Source organism: Panthera leo, chromosome C1 (genome assembly GCF_018350215.1).
Source record: "Panthera leo isolate Ple1 chromosome C1, P.leo_Ple1_pat1.1, whole genome shotgun sequence".
NCBI classification, from domain to species: Eukaryota; Metazoa; Chordata; class Mammalia; order Carnivora; family Felidae; genus Panthera; species Panthera leo.
Window position 1 is genome coordinate 61,321,180 of NC_056686.1, and position 24,492 is coordinate 61,345,671.

Here is a 24,492-nt window from a genome sequence, read left to right on the forward strand (position 1 = left end):
TAAAAATGTCATTGGACCATAATTTAAGAGTTCTTTTATTCAGAAGTTTCATCTGTTTCTTTCAGTGTCATGAGGTTATTACGAACATGAAGACCATAGTTCAAAAAAATAAAATTTGGCAATGTCTTCACTTCTTTACTTCTATTTGCTTTTACCTTTGCCAGCCTGGTTCTTTTCTCTGCCACTTTGCTTAACTTGGTCTTTTTCAAGTTCACCACTGACTTCTTATGTTCAAATTCAAATATATACTGTTTTGTCTTTTATTCTAAGACTTTTCTGCTAGCATTCAATACAGTTGAATTCTTTTTATTTTAATACTTTTTAATGTTTATTTATTTATTTGAGAGAGAGAAGAGAGCACACAACTTGGGGGAAGGACAGAGAGAGAGAGGGAGAGAGAGAATTCCAAACAGGCTCTGAGCTGGCAGAGTCCGATGCAGGGATTGATCCCACAAAGTGTAAGATCATTGAGATCATACCCGAGCTGAAATCAAGAGTCAACGTTCAACCAACTGAGTTATGCAGGCACCCCTCTTTTTGTTTTAAGTTAGTTTCAACACTTAGTACATGCATATATTTTTAAAGTAAAAAGTATTATAAGGCATAAGATTTTTTAAAAATTCTCACTAATAAAGACTATAAAAATAAGACAAATAAATCTTGACCAGAAGTAGTACACAGCTATTTAATTCACAAAGCTTGAAATAGAAATTCACATTTACAGAAAGAAGTTCCATATTCTTATTAAAAATATTTAAGACATCTTATTTGGGAATTTTAGTTATGTATTATGTGTATATACACACACACATATATGAAGTTTCATATTATGTTATATACATATATATTTCATATTTACTTCACAGATATTATATATATATGTATATTCCCTAATATGCTATATTTTTATCATAATTGTATAACATAAAGAAATACACTATAAAAAAGTATGACATTTTTACCAGGTCCCATGTAGATTCTCCCTAAACCATACATTTTGCCTTAATGTGCTATAAACATTTTATCATTTTAAACATGTGTCATGATTTGAATAAGGTTGAGAAACACTGCCCTATAAGCTGGCAGAATTACTGTTCATTGAATAACTGTTCTCTCAAGTGCACATACCTATTCTATAAATACTTGTTGAAAAATTAAGGAATAAAAAGGTAAAATCTGTAATTAGCTATATATAGGGTATAGGGAGATTTCATTGAATCCTAGTTGACTCCATAGTGAGGCATCAATTGTTACACTTAAAAGAGTAGAACAAGGAATTACTACCATCTGTTTGCTTACTTGTCATGCAATCAACTTCTTTTGGATACAGGTAGAATTCATTTACATATTGATTGACGATCTCTTAATAATACTTCCTGTGGGCACAATACTCTGCCAGATATTATGAAAGACAGAGAGAAAGTTTTTTAAAAAGTCACTGTTATTAAGGAATTCATATTTTGGCAATAAGAAGTTTGCCAAAACAACCATAACAAAAGGTAAAAATAAATAGAGTGTTATGGATGCATAAGACCAAGGCATTAACTGTGATTATTGGGGACCTCAAAAGCTTACTGGAGAAAAACAAATGTAATTATGGTATTGCAGAATAAGTGAGTTTCCAGAGCCAAAAATGGATGCACTTCCAGGTGGAAGAAAAAAAATTAGCAAAACAGTTCTATATTCTTAGAATGATAAGTAGTAGTGTATAACTAGAACACAACCTTTGTAAAGAGGGAGACATACTGAGAAATGAGGCTACAAAATAATCCCAAACCAGATATGCAAGTACCTGAAAGCCACACCAAAAAGTTTATTCTATAGGCAGTGATCCTTCTTTTGTTTTTAAATTGGAACAAGGAAATCATAAAACAGATATGATGTTTTGAAATGATGTATTGGTAGCAAGATCAGATGGAAATCTATTGGGATAATTTGGGAAAGAAAAAATTAGTATAACAATATGGCCTATCAATGGTGGACTGCAATATAGGTAGATTCTCTCTAAGATTTGAAGAATAACTGATTTGAAAACTTGGTAACATAACACCAAATGACAGTGTTACTTCTGGAGCTTGGTGGTCTTTGCCAGAGAACTTATCACTTCTCCTCTTACTGAACTTAGCTGAATTATAACACGAGGGTCTGGAATTGGCAATTTCCCAATAGCTATTGTCAAACAGAACCACATATTCCTGGAAATATGACCTCACAGGCTAAAATAAAACTACATCAAGAGAAAGATAACAAGCTGAACAACATGTGCTATTGGAAGTATAATTAGTTAAAATGTTAGGCAGGTATGTGATAGAAATAGTAAAATGGATGCCACTAAAGAATAATTCATGAGTTTAAAGATCAAGTTGAGGTATTCTCCCAAAATAAGTCTGGAAAGGATAAAGAGATAAAAAAGAAAAAAGAAAACAAAAAGAAATGTTTAAAGATATGGAGAACAGAAGTAAAAGCATTCAGGATCTTGGTGTTCCAGAAGGAAAGAAAACATGTGAAGAAATAATGGAAGGTATGCCAAATACAAATGAGCAAAAGCAGGGAGAAAAAACAAACAAACACCTACATATACATATTATAATATACATATTAAGGATGCCAATTTAAAAGTTTCTAAAAGGATAGAATTAAATGACATGAGATGTCTCAACAGCAATACTAAATTCATGAAAACAATAAAGTAATAGTTTCTGAACATTGAATGAAAATAATTTTGAACAATCACTTTAAAATTTAACTAATTGTTCAAATGGGAAGGTAAAAAATATTCTTCAGGATAAAAGCTCAAAGAAGGTATTCTACTATAGCTTCACAGAAACCTTCTGAAGGAAAGTGAGATGAAATGAGATGAGAATCTAGGAGATGAATCTAGGAGATGCTGCAAAGGATATGAAAAGTAATGCTGACCAAATAACATGGTAAGATTTGCTGTTTCTTAAAAAAAAAAATCTCAAACCAAATAAACAGAAGGAGTATGTATATGATGACGCCATTAAAACCAGATGATAGGAGGACTACATCCTGGAAAAGAAAAATGACATACAACTGGCAAAACATGAATATGTCCATAGATAAATTAATATTATTGTATCAATGTTAACTTCCTGGTTTTAATGACTGTACAATGATTACATATGATGATAATATTTGGGGAATGGGTAAAGGACATTCAGGAATAATTTTTAATCCTTGTGCCATTTTTTGTAATTAAAAATTATTTCAAAATAAAAAAATCCAAGAGAAGGGGAAATATAGATACCAATTATGAAGAAACAAGAAAGAAGAAAACAAAGAGTGGAACTGGAAAAAAAATGTAAGATAGAAATAGGCCCAACTATCTCAGTAAATATAATACATATAATGGAGCTAATTAAGCGGGCCCAGCTATTTGCTATCTTCATGATGAACATATACAGCAAAAAGTCGAAAGTAAAAGCATGGAAAACATATTAGGAAAATTTTAACTAAAATATAGCTGGTGCAGCTATACTAGTATCAGACAAAATAGAGCATGAGGAAAGCACTATTAGAGATACAGAAAGTAAATACCTAATGATAAAAGGTTCAATTCACCAAGAATATGTAATAACTATAATCATAGAGGTAGTTAATAAAATTACCTTAAAATATAAAAAACAGAATTTGATAGAATTAGGGAGAAGCAAACAAATCCACTGTTATAGGGGAATATTTTGATAATTTTCTCTTAATTCTTGGTTAAGTAGACAAAAGGAAAATTAGCAATAATAGAATATCCTACTCTATTCAAAATCAGAATATTTGCCAGCATCTAGGTGGCTCAGTCAGTTAAGTGTCTGACTTTGGCTCAGGTCACGACCTCACGGTCTATGCGTTTGAGCTCAGCTCAGAGCCTGGAGCCTGCTTCGGATTCTGTGTCTCACTCTCTCTCTGCCCCTCCCCAGCTCATACTCTGTCTCTCTCTCTGTCTCACAAAAATAAAAAAAAAATGTTAAAAAAAATTTAAATATCAGAATATTTGAATAACAATGAAAAACTTGATCTAGTGGACTTACACATTTATCATAAGTAGATTTTAACATCACCGAAGAATAGGTAGAAGCCACGATTGCAAATAATTCTCCTTACCAAAATCATGAAATTAAAGGAAGCTGCTGCTTATGGGACTGTCACAGCACTTTTAACCACCAAGTACTCCCAACATTACTCATCTTTCAATTTAGAGGAAATGAGTAAGTAGTCCAGAAAGGGTCTACATCTCAAACACAGTGTTATTACCTAATATTAACTAAATGGCAGAAGGAAGAGACCCTCAAACTTCATAATCTTCCAAAATGAGACTTGTTGAGCCCATTTTTTGAGTATGGTTAGAGAAAGAAATTATACTGATCATTCTAAAAGGAAAAATGACATATTGAAGGAAGGACAAATGCTGCTAACAGCACAAGGTGTTTCTCATCCTTTATGAGTCTGACAATATGCTATTATGTAAAAATTGGTGAAATGGATTAAGATGATCCTAAATATAAAAATTCAATGATTGAAAAGAAACAGAAAATACTGCTCAGTAGAAAAAACAAAGGCAGTTTTTAATACTGAATTGATAAAAATTCATGCCTCTCCCCAAATCTTTTCAAGAACATCAATACAATTTCTGGCTGCTTTAAAAATTAACTATTTGATTAAAGCAAGTATAAAGTAATTGGCTATGATTTAAATAAGAGAAATATGGGAAAATGTTATTTTTACTCTATTTCTTCTAATTATATGGATTTAAGATAAGTTAGTCTTCAATTTCTATGACTTTTTAACAACAGAAATATTAAAAATAAATGGGAAATAACAGAGTTTTATATGAAATGGGCGGCTCCACAATATTTTGAATGACAGAGGGAACGGCAGAGTTTATTAGATTACATAGATTCAGATAGCTTAATCTAATACAACCATATTCCCATGCACATAATTTAATTATTACATAAACATTTACAGTTCTCAGGAGGCATCATTGTGAAACAAAAAGGACACTAGACTTCAAATGAGGAAACAGAACCTAGAAATAGTACCAGCTCTGTCACTTTAGGATTTTGTGACCTTTTATAAATTATCTTAGCTCTTTAAACTCACTTTCCTCATTGTAAAACATAAATAATAAATTAAATTGAATGTTACAGTGTGACATTATCTAGAAATGGGATGGCAAACATATTTTAATTTTCACAATACATTGATTATGGCTGCACAAAACATTTACTTGAAAGGGAAGTCAATCAGTACTATGATTTACGAATGATGTTTTCCAAGGGTTCAGTCATCCCTTGCCTGGAACAGGATAGGTATCCCAAAACTCCCCTACTTCTTCCTTTTTTCCTTCCTACTTTACCTTCCTCCTACATATTCAACATAAAATATGGCTCAATTTAAAGTCAGCTCAATTTAAAGAATCAATATAGACTTCATATTAAAAATATTTAAATAACTTAAACAACTGTCTTTTTTCTTTGCTCCCTCTTTGTACCCCAGTACCATGACCAAAAAGGAAAAAAAAATTCAAAGACAATGAGAAAGACAGTATCAGTGACACCAAATATCATTTGGAAGCTAGAAGCACACAGATAAAAGGAAACTGACAACCAGACACTACGAAGTTGAAATTTAAGATTTGATGTGGACAAGCAAAGAAATCTGATTCACAATACAGAACACTAAAAAGGTAGGGAATTTGAAACATGGTTTAAAAAATTGTTTGGAAGGCATAATTAGATCAACTGATCCTTTGACTAGCACACAGGTGACTCTTTCATCCATTGGCCCTTAAAGGAGAATAAAGATTCACTCTCTGGGGAAGTTAAACCAGAAAAATTATGGACTCAAAAACACCAAATACAAATAAGGATGGGGGTATGACTAAAAATTGAGAGATGAAAAGAAAGGCTTCATATCAAGTTGAGAATAACACCAGTTACTCACAATATAGCCAAAGACTCCTGGGGGAAAAATATTGAAGACAGAGAAATACAACAGAAAATCTAAGTCCCCAGAATGAAGCTAGGAAGAGACGCTTTGAGAAATTAAACACTTAAATGAACCTGGGGAAAACTGAAAGAAAAGAAAACCATATACACACTAACCCAGACAGGATGCATGCCCAGAAAAGACCTAAGAAGTTACTAAGACTTTATCCTGAACTGATCTTAAGGCTCAGGGGTTTGTTAAATAGTGAAAGTGTTCCATGCAAGTCTGCAAAGATGGAAAGAAGTAGCTATTTTACAAATGTTTAATTTGCAACAACAACAAAAAAAATCACAATGCAGAGAAAAAAAGAGATAAACAAGGCTTACTTAAAGGAACAAAATAAATCCCCAGAAACTGTCCCTGAACACACATATCAGACTTACTAGACAAAAACTTATTTACTTATTTATTTATTTATAGATTTTTATTTTAATCCTAGTATAGTTAACATACAGTTTTATATTAGTTCAGGTGTACAATATAGTGATTCAACCATTTTATACATTACTTGGTGCTCATCAAGATAAGTGTACTCTTTATCCCCTTCACCTATCCCACCCATCCTTCCTCCCACCTCCTCCTCTGGTAACCATCAGTTTTTTCTCTATAGATAAGAGTCTTTTTATGGTTTGCTTCATTTTTTATTTGTCCATGTGTTTTGTTTCTTAAATTACACAAATAAGTGAAACCATTGGTATTTGTCTTTCTGTGACTGACTTATTTTGCTTAGCATTATTCTCTCTAGCTCCATCCATGTTGTTGCAAATGGCAAGATTTCATTCCTTTTTTATGGAGTACATTTATATACATACATACATATACATACAATTATATTCCATTGTATGTATGTGTGTGTGTGTGTGTGTGTGTGTGTGTGTGTGTACTCTTTATCCATTTATCTATCAGCAGACACTTGGGCTTCTTCCATAATTTGGTTATTGGAAATAGTGCTGCAATAAACATTGGGCTGCATATACCTTGTCAACTTAGTGTTTTCATATTCTTTGGGTAAATACCCAATAGTGGAATTCCTGGATGATATTATAGTTCTATTTTTAATTTTTTGAGGAAACTCCATTCTGTTTTTTAAAGTGGCTGCATTAGTTTACATTTTCACCAACAGTGCACAAGAGTTTCTTTTTCTCTATGTCCTCTCCAACACTTGTTTCTTGTATTGTTGATTTTAGCCATGCTTAAAAGTGTGAGGTTATATTTCATTGCGGTTTTGATTTGTATTTCCCCAATAACTAATGATGTTTAGCATGTTTTCATGTTAGACAAAGACTAAAACAATTGTTTTAAATATGCTCAAAGAGACAAAGGAAAACATGGGCAAATAACTAAGGCAAATAAGGGAAACAATATATAAACAAAATAAGAATATCAACAAAGAGATAAAAATTATTGAAAAGAATTGAACAGAAATTTTTAAAAAGAAAAATAAATAAAATAACTGAATTGAAAAAATCACTAGCAGTTCAACAGCAGAAGTAAACAAAAAGAAAAAAATCAGCAAAGTTAAAGACAGATCTTTTGAAATCATTGACTCTGGGAACAAAAAGAAAACAGGATGAAGAAAAGTGAACAGGGAATAAGGAACTTATGGGATACTATCAAATGTATTAAAATATGCATTTTGGGAATCCCATAAGGAAGAGAGTAAGGAATAGATAAGTTATTTGAAGAAACATTAGCTGAACCTCCCAAATTTGAGGAGACACATGCATTTATAAATCAAAACGCTCTATAAATGCCAAACAAGATAAACAAAATGAGATCCACATTGAGAGACCTTATAAAGAAAATGTGAAAAGACAAAGAAAAATCTTGAAAGCCATAAGAAAAAAGTGACTCATCAGATACTCAACACATACATATTGAAAGGGATTTTCAGTAAGATAATTAGCAGATATGTCAGCAGAAACTTTGCATGCCAGGAAGCAGCAGAAGGATATACTTAAAGTACTGAAATTAAGACAAAAATTTGTCAACTGAGAATTCTATACTTACTAAAACTCTCTGTGATAGTTAATTTTACATGGCAACTTGGTTAACACCATGGTACCCAGATATTTGGCAATATATATATATATCATATATATATATATACCATATATATATATCATATGTATATGTATATATATATGGTATATATATATATATGATATATATATATGATACATATGTATATATATATGATATATATATGATATATATGTAACATATATATATTACTTAAAGTTTATTTATTTTAAGAGAAAGAGATAGAGGAAGAGAGAGAGAGAGAATGAGTAGGGAAGGGGCAGAGAGAGAGAGAATCTCAAGCAGACTCTATGCTGAGGGAAGGAGCAGAGAGAGAGAGAATCTCCAAGCAGCCTGATGTGGGGCTTGAATCCATGAACCATGAGATCATGACCTGAACTAAAATCAAGAGTCAGATGCTCAACCATCTGAGCCACTCAGGCACCCCTATAAAGTTATATTTTAGATGAGATTAACATTTAATCCAGTAGACCTTGAGTAGAGACAAATAAGGGCATTATATAATAAAAGTGTCAATTAACTGAGAAGATATAATAATTATAAACACATCCAACAAACATCAGAAGAATAAAATAAATAATACAAACATGTACAGATTGAAGGCAGAAATAAATGTTTCTACAATAATAGTAGTACACTTCAATACCTCAATTTTCAATATAGGATAGAACAACCAGAAAGATTAATAAGTAAGCAGAGGACTTGAACAACATTGTAGATAAAATTGGACCTAACAGACATATATAAAACACTACCAACAATAGAAGAAAATACATTTTTATCAAGTGCACATGGAATATTATCTAGGATATGCAATATATCAGGCTATAAAACTAATCTTAATACATTTAAAAATGCTGAAATTATATTTTCTAATCACAAAGGAATGAAAGTAGAAATCAATTAACATAAGGAAAACTGGAAAATTCACAAGTATGTAGAAATTAAATGGCACACTCTTCAATAGACAATAAGATAAAAAAGAAATCGCAATGGAAATTATAAGATATCTTGAGACAAATGAAAATGAAACACAATATACTAAAACTTCTAGGATGCATCCAAATCAGTGCCAAGATGCAAGTGTATGGATATAAATGATTACATTATAAAAGAAAAATAGTCTCAAATAAACAATCTAAATTTACATTTTACAGAACTGGTAAAAGTATAAACTAAACTAAGCTAGGAAGAAGGAAAATAATAAATATCAAAAAGGAGATAAACAGAGTTATAAAAACAGCAGAAAAAGTGAAAATAAGATATAGCTCTTCAAAAATATAAACAAAATTGACAAAACTTTAGCTAGAAAAGCTAAGAAGAAAAAAGGGTCAAATAACTAAAATCAGAAGGGAAAGCAGGTACGTTACTATGATTTTACAAAATTAGGAAGGATTATAAAAATACTGAAAATAAATATACACAAATAAATTGTATAACTTAGATGACATAGACAAATTCCTATAAATACACAACCTACCAACACGGAATCATGAAGAAACAAAAAATCTGAATACATCTATAGCTCATAAGGAGATTTAATCAGTAATTGAAAACTCCCCAACAAATAAAGTAAAAGACCAGATGATTTTAGTAGGCAAGAAGAAGTAACAACAATCCTTCTCCAACTCTTCCAAAAAACTGAAAAGGAGGGAATACCTCCTTACTCCCCTGAGGCTACATTATCCTGATACTCAAGCCAAAGACACTACAAGAAAAGAAAACCAATATCCTTTATGAATACTAATGCAAAATCCTCTACAAACTACTAACAAACTCAATTAAGTAGCATATTAAAAAGATTATACATCAGGATCAAGTGGGATTTATTCCTGGAATGCAGGAAATGGTACAACATATGAAAATCAATCAACATAATACACATTAACAGAATGAAGGAAAAAACAAAATGACCCGTCTCAATCAATGCAAAATAATATTTTGACAAAATTTCAACAAACTTTGATGATAAAAACACTAAAAGAAAACCAAAGAATAGACAGAAACTACCTGAACACAATAAAAGACATAAAACACACACACACACACACACACACACACACACACACACACACAATATCCTACAATGGTAAAACACTAAAATTTTCTTCTCTAACATCATGAATAAGACAAATGCCCACTTTTGCACTTGTATTTAATATAGTACTGGAAGTCCTAGCCAGAGCTAGGCAAGAAATTTAGGCAAGAAAACTAAAAGACATGAAAACTGGAAAGGAAGAAGTAAAATTATTTGTTGACACAGAACATGATCTTACATGTAGAAAACTGGGAAGATCACACAGACTCATACACACACACACACACACACACACACACACACACACACACGACCCTATCAGAACTACAGACAAATTCAACAAACTTACAGGATACAAAAACCAACACACAAGTATCATTTGTGTTTCTATATATTAACAATGAGGGATCCAAAAAGGAAATTAAAAAAAATAATTTCATTTATAATAGTATCAAGAAGAATAAAATACTTAGAATAAATTTAACTAACGATGCGAAAGACTTGTACGCTGAAACCTACAATATGTTGCTGAAAGAAATTAAAGATGACACAAATAAATGGAAAAAACATCCCATGTTTGTGGACTGGAAGATATAACATTGCTAAACTACTACTCAAAGTAATCTATAAATTCAATCAACTCCTTATAAAAATCCAAATGGCATTTTAGCAGAAATAGAAAAATCCATCCTAAAATTCATACAAAATTTCAAGAGACCCCAAAGAGTGAAAACAACCCTAAAAAAGAAGAAAGTTGCAGTTCTCATACCTCATCATTTTGAAACTTATTACAAAGCTAGAGTAATCACACCAGTGTGGTTCTGATATAAAGACAGACATATGGGGTACCTGGGTGGCTCAGTCGGTTAAGCAACCGACTTCAGCTCAGGTCATGATCTCACGGTTCGTGAGTGTGTGTCCCACTTGGGGCTCCGCGCTGACAGCTCAAAGTCTGGGGCCTGCTTCACATTCTGTTTCCTTTTCTGCCCCTCCACTTTTTGTGTTCTCTCTCTCTTAAAAATAAATAAATAAAGGGGCGCCTGGGTGGCTCAGTCGGTTAAGCATCCGACTTCGGCTCAGGTCATGATCTCGCAGTTTGTGAGTTCCAGCCCCGCGTCGGGCTCTGTGCTGACAGCTCAGAGCCTGGAGCCTGTTTCTGATTCTGTGTCTCCCTCTCTCTCTCTGACCCTCCCCCGTTCATGCTCTGTCTCTCTCTGTCTCAAAAATAAATAAACGTTTAAAAAATAAATAAATAAATAAATAAATAAATAAACATAAAAAAATAAAAGATAGACATATACATCACTGGAATAGAACAGAAGCTCAGAAGTAAACTCTTGCATATACAATCAAATGATTTTCAAAATGGATATCAAGATGATTCAATACTCTTCTCAACAAATGGAATTCAGAAAACTGGATTCCATGTGCAAAAGGTAAAGTTGGACTCTACATAATATATAAAAATTAACCCCAAATGGATAAAAAACTTTTGTGCATGAAGGTACTATCAACAATGTAAAAAGGCAACCCATAGAACGGGAGAAATGTGTATGTATATATATATATATATATACATATACATACATATATATATGATTTATGTCTAGAATATACAAACAAATTCTACAATTCAATAGCAACAAAAGAGCAAACAATACAAATAGGCAATGGACAACAAAGGACTTGAATAAACATTTCTACAAAGAAGATATACCAATAAGCACATGAAAATATGCTCAGCTTCACTAATCTAATCATTAGAGAAATGCAAAACAAAAGCACAATGAGATATGACCTCATACCCTCTAGGATGGCTACCATAGAAGAAGAAGAAAGAGAAGAAGGAAGGGGGTAGGAGGAGGAAGCAATAAGGAAATGGGGGAGGAGTGGGGAAGGAACAGCAAAAAAGGAAAGAAAATAACAAGTATTGGCTAGGATGTGAAGAAATTAGAGACCTGTGCACTGTTGCTGGGAATGCAGAATGGTACAACAGCTGTAGAAAACAGTATGGTAGTATTTTAAAAAGTTAAAATTACCATATGATCCAGCAATTCCACTTCTGGGTGTATACTCAAACTAATGAAATCAGAATCTCAAAGAAATATCTGTACACCCATACTCATAGCAACAGTATTTACAACAGCTAAAATACAGAAGCAACCCAAGTGTCAATTAACAGATGAAAAGATAAGCAAAGGTATCTACATATAGTTGACCTTTGCACAAGGCAGGGGTTAGGAGCACCACCCCCTTGCACAGTTGAAATTCCATGTATAACTTTTGGCTTCCCAAAAACTTAACCTGTAATAGCCTGCTATAGGACCAAAAGTCTCACTAATAACATAGTCAATTAACACATATTTTGTATGTTGTATGTATTATATACTGTATTCTTATAATAAAGTAAGCTAGAGAAAAAAATTATAAGGAAGAGAAAACACATTTATAGTACTAGTATTCGTATAAAAAAAAAAACTCTGTGTATACGTGAACCTGCACAATTCAACACTATGTTGTTCAAAGGTCAACTGTAATGGAATATTTATTTAACTTTAAAAAGAAAACAAAATAGGGGCACCTGGGTGGCCCAGTTGGTTGAGCGCCCGGCTTTGGCTCCAGTCATGATCTCATGGTTCGTGGGTTCAAGCCCTGAGTCTGGCTCTGTGCTGACAGCTCAGATCCTGGAGCCTGCTTCAAATTCTGTGTCTGCCTCTCTCTCTCTATCCCTTCCCTGCTCATGCTCTGTCTCTCAAAAATAAATAAACATTAAAATTTTTTTTTAAAAAAGAAAAAATAATGACATGCTTCAACATAAATCAACATTAAAGACATTATGCTAAGTAAAAGAAGTTAGTCACAAAAGGACAAATATTGTATGATTCCACTTACATAAGATAGCTAGAGTAATCAAATTCTACAGACAGAATTGGAATAGTGCTTTCCAGAGGTTGTAGGTGGGGGAGAATTGGGAGTTAGTGTTTAATGGGCATATAGTTTCAATTGAAGAAGGAAGATGAAAAGGTCCCTGATGTTTGCACAACAGTATAAACATACTTAATGTACAGTTAGAAATGTTTAAAAGGGTTAGGTTTTATGTTTTATATATATATACACATATATATATATGTATATATACATATATATACACATATATATATATGTATATATATAATCATATATATATATATGATATATATAATATATGATATATATATAATATATGATATATATATAATATATGATATATATATATATATAATCATAAAAAAATACAAGAGAAATACCCAGAACTGAGAGATATAAATTTTTACATTGAATTGCTACAATAAATTGAATCAAAAAACAATTTGGCCAAGCAAGCAAACAAATATCTAGAGACAAATCACTGTGAAATTGCAGAATATTTGGTATAAAAAGAAAATGCTAGGGGTGCTTGGGTGGCTCAGTTAAGCGTCCGACTTCAGTTCAGGTCATGATCTCACAGTTAGTGAGTTCGAGCCCCAAATCAGCCTTTTCACACAGTGAAGAGCCTGCTTTGGATTCTCCCCCTCCCTCTCTCTCTTCCCCTCCCCCTCTCAAAAATAAATAAACATTAAAAAAAAAAAGAAAAAGAAAATGCTAAAAGTTTCGAGTCAGAAGAGAAAAACAATAAATAGATGTTCATAAATATCAGGCTGAGAACTAACTGGAAATAGACTTCTTAAAGGAAACACTGGAAGTTAGGACACAATAAAGCAATTCTGAAAGAATTCTGAAAGAAGCTCTACACAGTCAAATCATCAACCAAACATAAGTGTAGCATAAAGACATATTTAGGCTTTCAAGGATTTAAAAATTTTACCTCCTGTATATATTTCCTCAGTAAACTAGTAGAGAAGGCTCTGTATTAAAATAAGAAAATAAGCCAGGAAAGAACAAGATATTAGAGAGTTCTGGAAATTAGAGTCCCAACAGAGCATGGGCACAAATAAATTCTCAGGCCCACAGTTGAAGAGATGTACTAAGATGGATGATGTAAGAGCAGGTTTAGAGAGCAAGCAATCCTGATTGATTCAGCAAAAGGAAAGACTCAAGCAAATTTATCATGAATACACACACACACACACACACACACACACACACACACACACACATATGAGTGCTGGTTTGAATGGTGTGACATTTTCAAAAAAGTTTTCAAAAAAAATAATATAAAAAGCAAACATATCCTAATACATTGTTTGGCTCAGCCATGAGCAATATGTATATAGGCTAAATAATTAAAACATTAAACATTAATTAACCCCCAAATAGTGATGATAAGTGTGTGTGTTAGGGAGATTTTATAAGAGAATTAAATCTCCATCTCTCACAGTGGAAATTTGTAAACAGTATCTAAAACTTAAAAAAAAAAGCAGAATAGGCATGTTACTTGGAAATATAAAACAGCATAAAAGTCAGTTAAAATCATTAGATGATATTGTCTTGGGTACCAGGAAGAATATATGGTATATGAGACTACAACTTTTCCATTATTTCATTTATAAATCTAGGAGTTAAATAACTGGATACAAATCAATAAAAATACAGAGCTTTATGAAATATATAAAGTACAATGGATACTAATATAAAGTATTTATAACGTGTTAATATATACAATAATATTAATTATGATGGAAACTAATGGATAATTGATGAAATAACAAATAAAGCCACTGACACATAAGGCAGAGATAGACCAGTTCATATATAAAGAAAATAAAAGGGAATAAAGACACCATCATGAGTTTTTAAAAAGAGAAAGATTTGAATATTTAAGAATTAAAAGGCTAGAGAAAGAGAGAAATGGGTATAAAGTTTCAGTCATACAAGATGAAAAAGTTCTAGAGATCTGCTGTGCAATGTTATGACTATGGTTAATGATATTAAGAGGGTAGGTCTCGTGGTAAATATTTTTATCACAATAATTTTAAAAAGGTTTAAGAGAAACCTTGTGGAAATTGATAACAATTTGAAATAATTTCATAAAGATTATTATATGATTTTTCTGTGAAAGACAGAGGTAAAGAAAAGAATGTCATCTGGCCATAACAAAATTACATCAGAAAAAATTCTGTAGAAACAACAACAAAAAAACAAGTATACATTTGACAACCAAAATCTTATTAACATAAAATTTATTTTTATTGACAAATATAATTATGTTCAAAGCCTGAAGGAAATTAAATATCATTATTTAATTGAAATTATTTATATTAATTAATCTGATACTTGACAGATTTCCTGAAAGAAGAACCATGCTGACCTAGCCATACTGCAACAAAGCTATCAATTTCATATGGTTCTTGCTAATACCTATTTCTCTTAATTCCCACCTTACACTTCCAGTTCTTAATATCCATGAAACAACTTTCTGAATATGTATATTTAAAAATATTAAACGAGATATGGAGATTTTACCTAGAAGTCTAAACATGTTATTTCATGGGTATATTTACAGTTCAAAATTAACATGCCCAATTTCTAATGAATTTACTCTTCATCAAAATATGTTCACACATATAATTTAAAAATTCATATAACTAACCTTTTTGAATGATATGTCTTGATGTTTTTGATTTTTTACCAATTTTTTTTGTTTTTAATTCATATAATATAGAGGAAACATGTTTTCTCTGTTCTCTAGAACTTTTTAAATCAACATGAGAAAGTATATTCTGTGGAAAAAAATAAAAACAATGACAACCATAATAATATCTATTACATACATTTTAAAAACTCACATTTATTATACATTACCATGAGTGATTTTATTTTTTAAAAAAACAGCAAAAACTGTAAGATAGGCAAATTGAGGAAAATATGAAAAGAGTTCCATTGTGTATGATTTTGAAAAATTGTCTATTAATAGTAATGATATACTTTGAACCATGCTCAAAAGGAGGCTGAGGGAAAAGGGGATATGTCAGGAGGGTGCCATGACAAAACAAAACACAGAGGGGAAGATAAAAAATAACAAAAAGAAGCAAAATGGTGTTGCCCAGAAAACCTGAAGAGAGATTTAGATTAAGAAAGGATAGGGGCACCTGGGTGGCTCAGTCAATAAAGTATCAGATTTCAGCTCAGGTAGCTATTCCATGGTTCAGGGGTTCAAACCCCATGTTGCGCTCTGAGCTGGGCTCTGAGCTGAAAGCTTGCAGCCTGCTTTGGATTCTGTCTCCCTCTCTGTCTGCCTCTCCCCCATTGTGCTCTGTCTCTTTCTTTCTCAAGGGTAGACAAAACTATTTTACAGATACTAAAAATACTAAGGAAGAAGGAGAAATGGGACCAACATTATCACAAGTCTTAAAAGTACAAATGGATTTGGTATGTGTAGAAAGAATAACAAATAGAATGTTGAAAGGGAGTTTCATGGGGAGTTGGGGGCACTTTCAGATGTAAACTATGCAATGTCTATAAATTGGTTGGGAATGTTTTAATAAGTAATACTGTGTTATTGGCCTTTGTCTTCACAGTCTATCCACCAGTGATACAGAGGATTCACCAGATCACCAGAAACCCAAGATCTTTCAAAATTTATCATCTCTGTCTTACTGCCTCTACATGGTTTCTATCTTCAAGGTTTACTCATGAGTCAAGGTAGCTCCTAGAGCTCCAAACATCATGTCTGTATTTCAGTCAGCAAGATGGAGGAAAGGGTAAAATGACAAAAGGACATTGGCCATGGGTCTTAAGGTACTTTCCCAGAGGTCTTTCCAATAACTTCTGTTTATACCTTACAGGGAGGATAAGCAATGCAGTCTTTTTGCTAGGTAATGTTCTGCCTAGAATAAAATTTAGGGTTTATTATCAAGAAAGAAAAGGAGAGATATTGGTAGGAACCACAGTCTGCCACAGAGTAAAGACCAGAATTTGGGAGGGAATATACATTTGTATTTTAAGAAACCTTCCCAGGATATCATGCTCTCCTTGATGAATTCCACTGGCCTAAATTCCGAAGACTCTCAAATATATATTTTCAGATAGTACTCCTTTCTGAGATGTTTGTTTTTTATGTAGTACTCATTACTAACCATAAGTCGTGTTCTTTCACCCTGGAAAATCTCACAGATGTCTCATATTCAATATAATTTAAGTCCTTTCTTTCCTCCAAATCTGTTAATTATTATATCTAGTTTTGGTGAATAGCACCACCTTCATCCAAGAAGAGGAGAGTCACATAAACTCTCTAATATGTGACAGCAGATAGAATTTTGAAATAAAAAGCTCATTATCATATTTCCCCTACTTTGACCTATCCACTTGTGCAAACATCCTTTATTCTACAATTTAGAAGAGAAACTTGGATATGTGTCTTGGTACTCTATATTTACAGTTTTCTGCCAAAATTCCTATACAGCACAAAATAGATGTATTTAATCAAATCTCCTTGAGTTTCTATCTTTTAAATTTTATATGTGATATTCTTTAATTTACTGAAAACAATCTGTCTCTATATGGTGACTCATTGTGCAAGGTTTTTTTTTCTTTTTTTTTTAAATGTTCAAGATAGGTACTAGGTATTAGGAGGTCCTAGAATGAACCTGTTTTTATTCTTCATGAAAAATCCCTCACTAGTCAACTGTTACACAACACAATTTCTTTCCAGTCTTCACGTGACAAAAATGCTACTTTTTGCTAGAAAGACTAGCAGTTACTTCTGAGCCTATATGTTCTCTTTATATTAAAATTGTTTTCTTAAGTTTGTCAAGAATAATTATAATATAATAACACAGTATCAACACATTATCAAAATATAACATTATTTTAAGTAATGTTGCTTCTATTTTCATTTGAGTTCCTTTCTTCCTATTAAACAAATTATACAAAAATAATATAGGCAACTGTTTTGCCATCAAATATGTTACAATCAACTCTAAATGCTTTTTCAACCTCAAATTCATCTATCAGTCCTCTTCAATTAGTCCTCTGCATCATCAATTTTGTCTTTTCTTACTTCTATAAATTTTGCTCTATTTTCATAACTTGTATCTCCCTACTAACAATGCAATTCATTATATGTTAAAAATCACCTCAAATTCTGTTTCAGTATAAATGGACCCTTTAGAATGCAAGGACATGTTCAGCAATCTGTTTCTAATAATACATATTTATTTGGCTTCCCCTGAAAGAATAAGTAAATTTTTAAAATAAGTGCATATCTGTCAGATCTGAGTAGCCAATCTCTATCACAAAGAAAGTCAATGTATAGAATCATGATATTTAAAAATTAGATTACATAGATATTTAAAATATAAATTTTCCATATTTGTATTCTATTTAAAAATTAAATGCATAGCTAGTTAGTTCCTTTCAAAAATATATTTTCTTTAGCTCTCCCAGTTATCATTTTTCATATATCCACATGTCACTGCTTGTCATCATTTAAAATAATTTTATCTTCCTTGGCTTTTATAAAAGAATCCATGACAAAGCCTCCATACATGATAGTGTAACACATCTAGGAAGATGAGCATCTAAAGTCCTAAGTGAACTGAGGCTTACACAAGCTGCCAAGGTAAAGAAAGTGAGCTTTTCTTTGTACATACTTCAAGAAGGAAAAGAAAGGATATGCCCACTTATTGATATTCAAACTCATGGAGAAGGTTAAAGTTATCAGAAGACTGGGGATAATCTAATAAATATCGTGTTTTCAATAACATAAAGTATTAACAGTTTAATGCTAGTATAACAGTTTCTATTAACTGAAGTACCTTAAACCTAACACTGGTCCTCAATAATTTCAGAAATACTTTTGAGGATCTTTGGTGGCATTTGGAAGAGGGATAATCACCAGGGAGCAGTATAAGTTTACAACTGATTACATTAGGTATAATTTCATTTTTAACAGGGTCAAAATTAATTCAAGTCAAACATACTTGGCATGATAAACCTGCATTTTAGTAATACGGTTGAGAAACATTTTCACAACTTTGGAAGGCAGCATGATTAGATGGAGATCAGAGATGTTAAGTCATCAAATGAAGAAGAGTAAGGATTAATACAATGATACAACCTGAAGTGAGATCTCTAATATCTTACACAGATGTGTTCTTAGCCCTATCATGATCAACATTTATACAAATGATTTGAATAATAATGAAGGAAATGTTTATGAAATTTTTAGGTGAGGTGGCGACAGAACAAAATCAGTTAACACCAGACACAAGTTTTAAATATTATCAGTAGAGTGGAGCAATAGATCAAATTAAACATGACGTATAATAGAAATAAATATTACAGTTGGGCAAAATGCATTTAATCACTGCAATACATAAAGTGATTTAAAGTCATAAGTGATAATAGGATACAATATTTTAGTTAAGAGTAAATTAAGAGTACATTGTATGATGACTTTATGCTATATTAAGCATTTTATCTCGAATGAAGAAAATCACAGATCACAAATTTCTGATCAGAACCACAGTTGAAGCACTGTGTCAGGTCAGGGTCACATATTTTCAGATGAGGTTAGATAACCTGGAATGTGAAAAAAGAGGAGCCTACCTACTGAATTAGTTTTAAAGTAAGCCCTATATACATAAGCCATATTTAAATCCAGAGTAGAAAAAAGGCAACAAAGAGTGATTCAGGCTTCTTAACTCCCCAGATTGCCATCTCCCTCATCTTATAAAATGATAGCATTCTCTTGTTCAAACCACAAAAACTTAGAATTTTTTCTCTATTTTTTCCTTCTTTCTGAAACTCTATATCTAAGCCACCAGCAAATCTTGTCAATTCTCCTTCCTAAATGTATTTCAAATCTGTCTACTTCTCTTTATTTTCACATTACTTGTTTAGTGTAAGCTTTAATCATCCTTTCCAGCCACAAATGGCCTTCTGTTGGTTTCTGCCTTCACCCTGGCTCTTACAAGATTCATTCACAATTATCAAAAGATAAATCTGATATTTATTTTAGCTTTAAATCCCCTAATAGTTGTCCAAGGTGCCCAGTCATTACTGTAAACTGCAAAACCCAGCACAATATGGCCCTGAACCACAAAGCCAAATTCATCTCATGCTACCCTTGACTTTGTTAATCATACTCCTGCAACATTGGATTTCATGCAGTCCCTTGAACTCCACTCAAATAAAACAAGTTACTCCAAGCCTCAGGTCACTGTGCAAGTTCTAGAACACTCTCCTATATTTTGCATGGCTAGCTTCTTATCCTTCAGGTCTTAACATTATTGGAAAAACATTCTGTGAAAGTCTTATGAGAAGTAGGCTTTCTCCTATTATTCTCTATCTCAGCAATCTATTTATTTTATTTAAAACATTTATCACAACTTTGTTTGATTCCTTTGGTTACAACTTGGTTTTTGTTTTGTTTTGGTTTTTGCTTTTGTTTTTTCCTAGAATCTAGTTCATCAGGGCAAGAACTCTATGCTTGCTTTCTTTACTTAGCGTCAAGAATGGCCCCTGGCACTCAGCAAATACTCAATAATTACATGCTAAATGTGTAATGAATAGTACCAAAGAGAAGTACTAGAAGGAATGAGTGGAGGTTTAGGAACTTTGGTTCAATATACTATAAAATGAAACTCCCTTTTATGGAGTGAGTCCAACAACCAGACATAATTTAAAAATAAATTCCTAGCTTGTATTTTTTAAAGGACTATATCCCAAGTAACATTTTTCAATATTCCGTCTTTTAATCCTGAAATCTCCATAATCTACAGTTACTCCAATGCTTTTTACTCAGCAACTCTTTTACAACTCTCTCATTCCTTATTTATCATGTACATCAAAGTAAACTCTTAGTTTTCTAGAGTCTCTTCTACTTTACCATTCCTCAATATGTAACACTTACAAAAAGCATAAACATAACCATCTGGTAAGAATAATTATACATCTACTTGGATACATCTCTCTACCTATTCTGTTGTTCTACATCACAATAAGCCAGAGGACCAAAATGGCAATGAAAGAGCTTTCCTTTGACAGTATTGAGTAGAGAAGCTAAGAAAAAATAATCTATAATAGATATGGAAGCAGAGAGAGACTTGTGTATATTTACTAAATCTCATCCAATCATAATAAGAAAAGAATCTCAGAATATTACTGAAAATTGGAATAGATTAATGGAGAGCTACGGAGCTCCCTATAATTGACAAACTAAATAAGTACATCCTTGTAAAATATCAGATGGATAATTGTATCAGATGTTTATTTTCCCCGAGAGAGATGATAATTTCTCATTAAAAATTGAGGAGTGGTGACAGTGATAATTTTCTCCACTTTCTGGACCAAGGGTAAATATTTTATACTAAACTCTTTTGTCTCTGAAAATTATGATTCATTTTCAATCCTTAATGGTTTAAGTTTCCAACTTAGCTTAGTTGGTATTCTGAAGATTGTAGTTTTGTTTTCACATTATGTATTATGCACCAAAGCAGGTTGTTAAGAGAGACTCATTATTAACTATATATCTACTCCTATACTATGTATACTATTCTATAATTGATCAAGCATTTTTGCTTTGTCTATATCATACATATAGTTCATTGTAAGTAGGTTCCATTTCAAAGATGATACCAAAAACCTCTTTAGAATCACAACGAAGTCACTAATCCTTTGATGTCCTACCCCATTTTCTGTTGTTTTTGTTCCCTTTCCTCTTCCCAGCTAAGACATCATCTTTAAAAGTGCTAATCCAAATCTTGGGTTTTCCATATAATATTCAAAGGAATAACTTTAGGAATATGCCAAAATCCAAACTAAAAAAAAGGTGTCCTCTTTTGTCTGAATGAAAAACTGTTAACTTGTGTTTGGCTGCATTGCCTCTCATTACGTTACTTAGCAAGCAACTCTTTACCACAGGGGAGGCTAATATAGAGATCCATTATGGCAGGTGCCACTTGAACTCTGCTTTCAAGAATAAGTGCTGGTTAACATGAAATAAAATCCATGGAAAAGGGGGAATTACTTAAAATAAAGCTTTATGAGAAAAGTTATTTTTTAAGATATTCCCCTAGAAGCAACTGGCCGGTTTAACTGCTGTTTGAAAAATGCTACTATCTTGTTTTTGTTCCCAGTCTTACTTCATCTTAACAAAGAAGACTAGAAATGATAATACTCTTGATACATGAAGAAGAGAATTTACAAAGGATGACCTGGATAAACAAATACAGGACACACAGTAAATACAGAAAGAAGTGTGACATTTCTCTTCTATACAAAAAGTAGCCATGAGAAATGAAAGTGGCTGAATATTATATTTTGCTGCAAATGTCCAGTTAAAGAACACCAGGAAAAAAAGCATAATAGAAAGGTATGCTCCCTCAGTTGAAGAATGGTTAAGGTGTAAGGTCTATTCTTACCAAGATTAGAGGTGCCAATGTGTAAATTACCGAGGCCCATTCTGTCTGCTTCATTACAGTGGCTACTTGGTAGTAGCAGTGGTCAAATCTAGTAAACAGATGCTGCAAACCTCCATGAAATTTTAGAATAGGTTATAGTTTCAAGTTGAGAGAACACAGTGGCTAGTTCATTAGTAATAATTGGTATGAGGTCAAGTAAAGGGCATGAAAAATTTCAGAGTATATGGATTTATGTTTCCCTAAAAATTTCTCCAGAAATTTATTTCACGAATTATTATTTATAAGACAATGCAATTCTATTGTCTTATTTTTCACTAATATATTGATTACAGTATCTAATAGCCAATATCATATATAGTAATAATTGAGAATAATTCTGTATCTGGTTTACCTAAAGACCACATTTTTAAAAAACGGTAACTCTACATAATCAATATTATTTTATTTATAACTTTCAAAGCACTTATTACATTCTACCTTATATCACAGTTAAATACAATTCTCACCCCTAGAAGAAATTATTCCCTCTGAGTACTGGATCTGTGGTTTACTTATCTCGATATCCCTGCACCATTTTGATTGGATTCTTCAACCTCTGTTGCAATAGCAACTCACAAATAACAAAAAAGGATTGAGAAATTTGATTAGTTTACTCAACATATATGTATTGAGTGCCAACTATATCCATGACACTATGCTAGACATCAGTACACTTATTTTGTGAATATTTAAATTCTAGACTTCTCAAAATATTTCATAATTTAATGATTAATATTCTATGTAGATGTGGAAAACATAAGAAGCAAGATAAAGACTTGGAAGTGGGAAAAATTTTGTTTCCAAAAAAAATATGGTTTGATTAGGCTGAAACTGAGGGTATCTACAGAGAGAGAAAAACAGAAAGAGAGACATAGTTGAGAATATAGACTTAATGCTAAACCATTCCTATTAAAAATCTGCATTTTATTAAACCTCATGTGTTAACTTAGTTGGTTACAATATTTTTAACTAGCAAATCTAATCATTTTGAAATGAAGAGAGACATAGTATGTATTAGCAATATAAATTAATACTGCTTAAGTAGTCACCAAATGAGACAAGTTCATATGGTAGTGTAAAATTTATTTTCTCATTTTTCCTTAAATGTTTATTTATTTTGAGAAAGAGATAAAGAGAGAGCAAGGGAGGGGCAGAGAGAGAGGGAGAAAGAGAATCCCAAGCAGGCTCTGCACTGACAATGGGGCTTGATCCCACAAACCATGACATTATGACCTAAGCTTAAACCAAGAGTCATATGCTTAACCAACTGAGCCACCAAGGCCCTACTGTGGTGTAAAATTTAATGATGGGCAACAAGACAGAATTTTCTAAAGAAAAAATACAACTTTTCCTTACTAGTAACATACATAGCTCAAGAGTCTATATTTCTATGTATATTTAACAATGTCCACATTTATCAAAAGAGGAGAAAGAACAACAGATAGGGTCTATCAACGTTTTACTGATGTTTAGGTTGCCCTTCTTTACCCTAAAGACCTTAGGCAAATTCAGCATTTTAGACACTTTATATGTTTTAAAATGGGGTTTAGAATCTGAGGAAGGGGTTATAGTCATAAAAAAAAACCCCTCACCTCAATAAATTAATAGTATCCATATATATATAATTATGTTTCTAAGTAAAGCATATTATAACCAACTTAAATATGCTTTATACATACATACTGCTAAACTGTCAAAGTTGATTCATTGGATAATTTAATTAATTCAGTTGGATAATATTTTCTAAAACTAAGGTTTTAGCCTCCTGCAACTGGGAGTAATGTACTCATTTGGGGGTTTAGAGTATTAGTAAATGTTGCTTCACTTAAGCTTTTTGTTTTGTTTTGTTTTGTTTTACAATGCTAACTACTAAAATGACTTTTTCAAATGCTGTATAATTATGCTCCTTCCTTTGAATACAACATATGTGCTAGGAACCACGGGGACTCTTTTGAGCAAAGGTGAATTATATAAAAAATAGATTATATAAAATTTATGTATATATATGTATATGTATATATATGC

At 32.0% G+C, this 24,492-nt stretch overlaps 1 protein-coding gene across 3 annotated transcripts in view; it reads right to left on the reverse strand.

The window, feature by feature from the left end:
• LRRIQ3 (leucine rich repeats and IQ motif containing 3) overlaps positions 1-24,492 on the reverse strand; it is a 219,520-nt gene that overhangs the window by 53,077 nt on the left and 141,951 nt on the right. For all 3 annotated transcript variants that reach the window (XR_006206379.1, XM_042952923.1, XM_042952922.1), the window contains one exon: positions 15,654-15,783. Coding sequence is in view for 2 of the 3 variants with exons in the window: in XM_042952923.1 (XP_042808857.1) it covers positions 15,654-15,783 (130 nt within the window). In the remaining variant the exon portion in view is untranslated. The remainder of the gene's footprint in view (positions 1-15,653; positions 15,784-24,492) is intronic.